This window comes from Thunnus maccoyii, chromosome 20, assembly GCF_910596095.1.
Source record: "Thunnus maccoyii chromosome 20, fThuMac1.1, whole genome shotgun sequence".
NCBI classification, from domain to species: Eukaryota; Metazoa; Chordata; class Actinopteri; order Scombriformes; family Scombridae; genus Thunnus; species Thunnus maccoyii.
The window spans coordinates 6,705,914-6,714,309 of NC_056552.1; the positions used below are offsets into that span (position 1 = coordinate 6,705,914).

General features: G+C 42.0%; 1 protein-coding gene across 1 annotated transcript; it reads right to left on the reverse strand.

The window, feature by feature from the left end:
* Positions 1-1,231: 1,231 nt before the first annotated feature.
* sost (sclerostin) lies at positions 1,232-5,032 on the reverse strand. Its single transcript, XM_042396437.1, has 2 exons — positions 4,503-5,032; positions 1,232-1,650 (listed from the first exon to the last, which is right to left on the reverse strand). Exons 1-2 carry the CDS (start codon positions 4,762-4,764, stop codon positions 1,241-1,243), a joined length of 672 nt encoding a protein of 223 aa, XP_042252371.1. The 5' UTR covers positions 4,765-5,032; the 3' UTR covers positions 1,232-1,240.
* Positions 5,033-8,396: the final 3,364 nt, after the last annotated feature.

Below are 8,396 nucleotides of genomic sequence, written 5' to 3' on the forward strand. Positions count from 1 at the left end.
CTTCCTGCCGGATTTTAGCAGTCAATACAATGATAAAAACTGAATTATTGTTTTCATCATGCTATTTTTATTCCTATATTTCCTGTCTGAGCTATTTACAGAATGGGAGCAGAAAGGAGTGGAGGTATCTCGAATCCTGCAGGCGAACACAACGGATGGATTTTGGCTGTGGATGGTTGATTGCTGTTCTATTTGGCCCGTTACAAAAGAATTCCGGCTGTGGGCGTACTGGAAAACGCTCTGCCTCTAGGTAACAACACAACCCCGCACAATTTTCTGAAGCCTCCTACACACATGTGCACTTTCTGGTGTGTGATTCCAGCAAACAGGAACTGGCTATGTCTAGAGGAAATGGCTTTTTATGACTCAAATCCTAACACAGGAATGGGCTCATTTAGTAATTAAGAGGAGTCACAGGAATGCCCAGTGCCCCCGTGGTGTTAGTGCTGACAAAAACCGCTTTCTCCCTCCTTCCTTTTTCTGTTGTCTCTCCTGACTCTCTGTATCATGTCGTGGGAAAGGCGCTACTGTAACTCACAAGCCTGGTTGGGGCTGTTGCAGCTTGGAGAGTGCTGTAGGGCTGTCCTGATGAGTGAGGCCTTTAGTGGGTTGTCAGAGAGCTGCCTGGACCGCGGTGCAGCCCAGGGCCTCTCAAAACCTGTCAACATCCCACCGTCAGAGCCCCCAGAGCTGCCACCATCTCCTCTACACACAGCCAAAAGGAGATGGATTACAACCACTTTGGAGCGAAGATACACCTTTTCAGCTTTAAACAGAGCTGCGGTGCGGTGTAGCTCTGCATCCGCTGGATGTTTGTACAGGTGGGTTTGAAGCCTCAAGAAGGACTTCTCATTATGCTTAGAATCTGTTTACGGTATGTCAGAGTGGAAGTCAGAACCAAGCGCAGGGAGGTTTTTAGCTGTTTGGGTGATCAGATACTTGTGTCATATTATCCAACATATTGCTACATCTCCTGACCAGTCACAGTCATGGCAAGCCCTGGCATTGATGGTTTGTCATGCAAATAAGCAAAGTTCACAAATATGCTGACGAGTGGCTGAAAAATAAAGACTAATGACTTAAAATCAGCCCAGCAATTAGCTTATGAATTCGCTCTCTTAGGAATTTCTCTTGCATCTCCTCGCTATTTGAAGGAGATATGTTGGTTGGTGTGTTGTGTAACATGTGCGTGTGTATGAGTGTGCTTTTGGTCTCTGTCCTCAGATGCTGAAGAGCAGCATCAGTACGAGTTGCCCATCAACGGCGTGTTGTTCTTGCTCCGATCTTGAGACAAACGACTGTGTTTCTTGTTGCGCTGTGGCTTCGGCACCTCCTTGGGCACTGATTGGTTGTGGTGAGGCCTGAAGCGCTTGCACTTGCAGGAGGTGACCACACGGATTTTGTAAGTCCGAGTGTTGCCGTTAGGACACTGCAGCTGGACCCTCCGTGTCCGGGAGTGAGCCGGGATGCAGCGGTAGTCCGAGGCGCTGCTCCTCCACCACTTCCCGCGGACGATAGAGTTTGGCATGAGGTGTGCGGGCATGCACTGGCCCGAGCACACCAGCTCTTTGACAGGCTTGGCACTGCGGCAAGATCCGTCGGTGATGTAACGGGTGGAACGCAGCTCCCTACAGCTCAGCTCCGAGGCACCTGGGTGGAAGAGCAGGATATCACAGTTACACTCATGGCTTCAGCCCAAAACAAACACTTTGAAGTGCCGCACACTGGAATGGACATTGTGCAGGTTAACTGTTTCAACACTGCAGCTGTGTCTAATTCCAGTATGTGCTAATTTCTATGACTAAGTGTTTGCCAACATGAACTCACTGATTGTGTTATTTGTCTGATTTGTATTACCGAGCATGAGTAGAAAACAACATTGGTCAGATTAAAATTGCACCATCGGGTAGCTGCATTTAATTTAAATTCTGACACATTATAATAAAACTGCAGCATTTCAATAAATTCAATTTTATATGAAAATTTGTACATTTAGTTAAGATTTAAGCCAATGAGATCAGAGTTTCTGAATTTGATTCATGGTCGGATCATTAGCTGACGACAGGGTTTGACAAAGAAATCCAGCTGGCAACAATCACCTGATAGCAAATCCAGACCAGAGGGCCATTAAACAGCTCAATCAAACCTAATGGAGGTTTGAGCTGGAAGAAAAAACTGGCATACATCGTTGGCCCTCAGGAAATGTATGTGGTGATGGAAGAGTAAATAGCTGTCTGGTTATTTTAAGGCAGCGCTGCAACTGTACAATTTTGAACAAACTGGACATCTGCCAGACTGATTTGAGACAACACATTCAGCCTGTAATCCTATATTTTAGCTGCAGCTTTTTAACAGCCGTATGCATGAGTTATTGTCCCGTGTTTTTTTTACAAGCAGTGTGTAAAAAAGGGGCAAAGGAACTGTCGGTTAAGAAATGATACACTCAGAGAGGGATCTGTTTTCCTCTGTGGCTTTCTTCGCAAAAAGGGCTGAACAAAGGATTTATGTGAGGTGACTTCCTTTTTTTTTCTCCCCTTGAGAACCTGATCTGGTGTTATTCTGTGGCTGCAGCTGAAGGGGACCACAGTAGTATACAAAGCCTACAGCATGCACCGAGCAGCGGTTTGCACCAATTACCAAAAAAGTCAAGTCGTCTTGTTCATCGAGCCTTGCTGTGTCACTCAATACTCGAATCCAGTCACACTCTTACTTACATTTCCTGCTCTCTTCTCTACTGTCAGTCTGAAAAACATCACTTAAAAAAAAAAAAAAAAAAATTACACACTAGACTACTGTACTGTACAGCTTCGTGAGCTGTTCCTCTCCCTCAGCAGTGAGAGTCAAGCCTTGGGAGAGGACTGGAGGGAAGCCAGTCAGTGGTCAAAACCTCTGCTGTGACCCCACAGAGACCATGAGAAGCCATCCCCGGATGAAAGCAAAGAGATGGATGAAGAAAATAATCCAGGAGATTTGTGTCCCCCTGTGTGAAACTCAACACATATTGCTCCTCATCCACTATGAAAACAAAGAGATGCGTTTTTCCATCCCCTTTTTCGGGGAGACTAATAAAAAAAAAAAGAAAGTCATGTTAAACGTGATCTTGTTTTGCGATTTCTAATCCAAACTCCTGAAGAGGCAATACCCTCAAGAGACGAAAATCAGCCATACTAATAACTCTTGACTTGTTAATTATCCCTCTCAGCTGTTTTTCTTCTAATCTAATCAATCATGTTCCTCTCTGATGTCTGATTTAAAGGGCCGTGATTAAATGAAAGTAAAACTGTACGAGTATTGCACCACCCATCTTGAATCCATGAGAGCAAGCGTGAGATTATTCTACACGCACAGCCCAGTCAGAACTTACAACCTTTACTGGCCACAGGTGGGAATCATTCTCAAAGGCAGTGTTGCATTTAAAAAGCAATTTCGAAAAACCCCCAAAGACATCCCACGAAGAACAAACTGTGGGGTTTTCTATTTGGGTGACATGTTGTTGCAATCAAATAGGGCATAAGTAGAGCTTGACTAATAGTATAAAGAGAGAAGGAAATAACCTGGAAGACAATGTGGAAAAAGCCCTGATGTCTCCGTGAATGCTCCACTTCAAATTGTGTAGGGGAAGAAACCACAAGAATGTGTGTGTGTATGTGTGTGTGTGTCGCTCTCATCACCCTCAACTTTGGCAATAGATTAAGCAAGAAAACACCCTTAACACACACACAGCAGAGTTTCTCTTAATCAGTGAATCAGCTTTAAAAAAAATGAAGTCAAGGCAGGTTGTATTTATGCAGATTCACATATTGGGATAATCCAGTGATTCACTTCCAGTAAACAATTTTTTTTTTAAATATCCAGAAAGTCTAATTAAACAATTTACTCCTTTATAATAAAACAAAGGCGTGCGTGGCTGGATGAAAATTTAATAACTACCTTGTCAAATGTATCTTAAAATTATGAGTTATAAATGAAAGGCACTTTAAACATTTGTGGGGTCAACGGGGCATCACGCAACTGGAACCACAAGTCCCACAAATACTGAAATCAACTTAACTAACCACAGAAAGAAATATAAATATATATATTTAACTTTAAATAATCTAAAACTGAAGTATAAATACAGGTATTCTGTCTACACGTGTACAAATCGCAGTTGGGCTTACAGACTCACTTATGAATTTGTTTTATATTTTCATGTTCCCGCGCACTTGTTCTCATACATGCGTCTCTTGCGATGAGGTCTCACAGATACACGTTTAACCCATTATCTCAACGCATTTATGACTACTTTATATAAAGCGTTGGTGTTATTTACAGTTCCGTTTTATACATTAGGCCCAAAGGTTCAAATAAAATTACTGAGTTTTTCATGTTGATAATCATTTTAATAGCCAACTGCGCAGAATTTATCAGGCAGCTGCTTTTAATTTTATTTCTTTGCAAACAACTTGAACGTGTCACTTGTAAAATTTTATGACAGCCAATTAGCTTAAAAGAATACTTACTGTAGGAAACTGTGTTTGCAGCTCTTCCACCGTTCTTCGCCCTGTTGTTCATAGTGTTGTTGTTGTTGTTGTTATTGTTGTTGTTGCTGCCGTTTGACGCTTGTAGTGTTGCCTCCTGGGGTGTCCGACTATTTTCTCTGTACTCCGGTAAAATCTCCGTAGCATCATTTTTTAGTACCTTCCATCCCTTCACAGCGGTGCAGCATCCCTGGAGCACCAGGAGCGCAGCGCTGGGGACGAGGAGGGCCAGAGACACCTGCATGCTTGTCGGTCGGCGGCAGAAATAAAGCGAGCGCACAAGGAGAGAGGAGGTTGGAAAAAAAAAATTACACGACAAGAGAGAGATGCCCGCTTGGACAAGTTGGTCAGTTCCACCCCTCTATGCAAGAGGCGCACACGGTATTTAAGCCTACGCAAGTTTTCGTCAAGGCTGACAATTAAGCGCTTACACAAAGTGGGAGGGGTTGAACCTGGGCGAAAAATTCATTGAGAAAGAAGGAGGGGAGAGGTTTGGATGCGTGCGCAAAAGAGAGGAGAGGAGAGGAGACAGAGGGAAAGGGGGTGAGAAGAGAAGAGAGGAGAAGAGAAGAGAAGAGAAGAGAAGAGAAGAGAAGAGAAGAGAAGAGAAGAGAAGAGAAGAGAAGAGAAGAGAGAAGGCAGATTAAAAAGGTGGAAGGAGAGAAAGAGTGAGAAGGCAGAGGGAAAAAAGGTGAGAGGAGAGGAAAAGAGAAGTGAGAAAAAGGGAGAAGGCAGAGGAAAAAAGTGAGAGGAAAAGGAGGAGATGAGAGGAGAAAGGAGAGAGAGAGAGAAAGGGAGAAGGCAGAGGAGAGAGATGAGAGAAATGGGAGATGAAGAGAGGAGCACGCTTATGTTGGAGTGTGTTGATTGAAACAGCAGGATCTGCGATGTTGTTGTTGTTGGAGTTAAGTGTATAAATGCATCTTTCCTCCCCTCAATGATTTCCGCAGCATTACGTGTCTCTTTTGAGTTGGTTTATTTTGGACTGCGTCTCAAGGCAGAGAGACATGAAGCTGCTGCAAACATGCGCCTCACACACTCCTCCTAAGAGGTTTCACTCAGCCTGTCTGATATATAAGGCTGTGCACAAGTTAATAATTAATCTCTCACATTAATTACCCAGCATTATAGCTCTCTGTAGAGACAATTCATTCATCAAGCAATGAAACGTTAAATATCCCAGCAGGGCCTTATACTTTTCCTGCAGTTGTGAGTCCACTGACCTTCATCCACTCCTTCCTCCTGAAATAAGAGAGCACCATGTGTTGTGTACATGATTTAAGTGTATGTTTGTTACGGGGATCTAATTATCTGTATCCTGTTATCTGGTTTGAATAAAATAATATGGACTGGATGTATACTCTCCTCCAAGTTCTTGGCATCTCTCATGTACCAGTGACATGATGAGTGCTGACAGATGGAGGCTCCTTCATTCAAACACTGCCCTCTTCAGGGAGAATAAACAAGTCAAGTCTTGTGAAGGGAAAAAAGATAGGATTAGGGGCTCATTAGCATCAAACAGGGCTTCTCTACTGCCCGGTTCCTTCAGTGGGTCTGGGAACATGTAGAGGCAAGTCAGAAGAATACCTTGAAAGATATAAAAAATAAATAAATAAACCAAGAGAGATGCGAAAGGGAATATCCCTTGCATACATGTGGTCAATATCACTGCTGTGACACATGTTGTACCCATTCATTTGAGGCACAGAGATGCTTCCATAATCACACATGTAGGCCTCATGGTCCATCGAGTTTTATGCACGCCTTAAATCAGGGTTTGTAGAGCTGCGGCCGCCTCGTCGTCCAATCCCATTCACGATGGTGGACATAATTGGGGATGAGACTAAATTAAAATAATGATATTGTAAGATGAGTCCTAAATACCAGTCAGTCAACAACATCATTCTTTTGGCTTTTCTTTACTTCTGGAGGACCTGCGACAACAGATCCTTTCGTCTTATGTGAATATCTTTTAGAGGCCACTCTTTAGAAGTGTCATGTACAATTAGCTTTTTGAAGTTTTACCACTATCATAATTTGCATTTACAGCAACAGTGATTCACTTGTGTGAATGTGCTTGTGTGCACTTAATTTAGAAATTCTTGCCTGTTATTTAAAGCTGTTACTCAAAGCCAGATTTGTGATGTTGTCAGGAACAGTATTATGTCGTGCCACAAAGACTGAAATGAAAAATGAAAATGTGGAAAACAGAGGGTTGGTAGAACATGAGTAAAAGGATTAACTGGTTTTGGCTGTAACATTAAAGCTGCATTAATTGATTTTTGAGGTCAGCAGAACAAGCTAAAAGAAAACACAACAAACACAACAAACTAAGATATGGTGAACTTGTTATTAAACAGTTGCCATTAACACTTCCAGTGGACATGTATCAACATTAGCATTTCTTCTGGAGTCTTGTTTCTTGCTAAATTGCTGCTAAATACTCCACTATGTTCAGCAGCTAGTCGTTAACTTTGTCTGCTATAGAGAGAATAGGAGGGCCTGCTGGTTCTGGAAGTGTTTTTCCCCATCCTGCAACCTATTCTTTAAACAATCTCCTCAATATTACTGAAGATAGAAATGCAAGACTCTTCTGGATAATGTAGCAATCCTATAGACTTATATTATGATCATTAATTTCAATTATTTCCACTTCCTTTCAGAGAAATCATGTTTTGTCCGTGATTTTGGGGGGCAGTTAAGAGAACTAAGAGGAGAAGAAGCCATGGGCGCAATTCAGAGCGTAAAGAATTCAAAATGCCTCATCACTGACTTTGTAAACAATATCCATCGTTACTGTACACGCAACATCTATTGCACGTCTGTCTGTACTGGGAGACGGATCTTCTGTTGCTCTTCCTGAGGTTTCTTCCATTTTTTTCGTCATTAAAGGGTTTTTTTTTTCAGTGGTTTTTCCTTATTCGAATCAAGAGTCTAAGGACAGAGGATGAGGTCAATTTGTGATTTGTGATATTGGTCTATATAAATAAAATTGACAACTGAATTCACTCAGAAGTGACCCAGAGAAATTAAAAGTAAACTGATTCACTATGTAGATTATAAAATCAGTTTTCTCAATACGGTAATCTTAACTGAATTTTAAGCTTGGTGATTGGCTGTTTCTTACTAAAATGCACATCAGGAGTCGTAGTTAACTTCTTATCTTCGATTTTTTTTTACTAAAGAACCAGATATTTTCTAATGTAGTTGTTCATCTTTTGTATTGATGATTTAACCGGGAGAGTTTATGATGATCTAAGCTGTAGAAGGGCTCAAACTTTGAGTCATGTAGATGATTTTTCACTGGAAACAGCTGTCTGCTGCAGCTGGAAATGAGTTTGGCGAGAGAGGAGTTTGCAGGCCAGAAAACCAAAACAATTTACTAAAAGAAGCTAATACGCTCCGGGGCTACACAGTTAGGTTTGTCACTACAAGCAACACCTTTTTACTCAGTAACCTGATCCATTGTCAATAAAAAAGCATTAATGTGTAACAAAGATATATTCAAAAAGCAGGTCCACTGGTGTCTAAATTTCAAACAAGAATTGCTCGTGTTCACAAGTCTTGATGGGCCTGTTGTAACATTTATGAATTCTGAAGTTGAGCATGATTCTCATTTCATATGCCAAGAAGTTTCAAACTAACAGTAGACAGTTATGTCCCCCTATTGTGTGTAACCCTACAGCTCTGAGGTTGTGCCAGAATTTTTTTAGTGAGGGATGGATGGTCCCACTGTCTACACAAAGCCAGCTCTGATTACAGCCTTCTCGCCGACATAGCGACGGATGTCAGTCACAGTCTCAATTTAGACCTCTCTGGGTTTCTTTATAGAGCCCTTGGGCCCCAGCACAGTGTTTTTTATCATGATAACAGTAC

Bases quoted from the DNA above. Each gene is read 5' to 3' on its own strand.
- sost (XM_042396437.1), bottom strand. From the start codon at position 4,764: ATGCAGGTGTCTCTGGCCCTCCTCGTCCCCAGCGCTGCGCTCCTGGTG. The intron at 1,651-4,502 runs GTAAGTATTCTT...TCTTCCACCCAG, and splicing joins TGCAAACACAGTTTCCTACA to GTGCCTCGGAGCTGAGCTGT.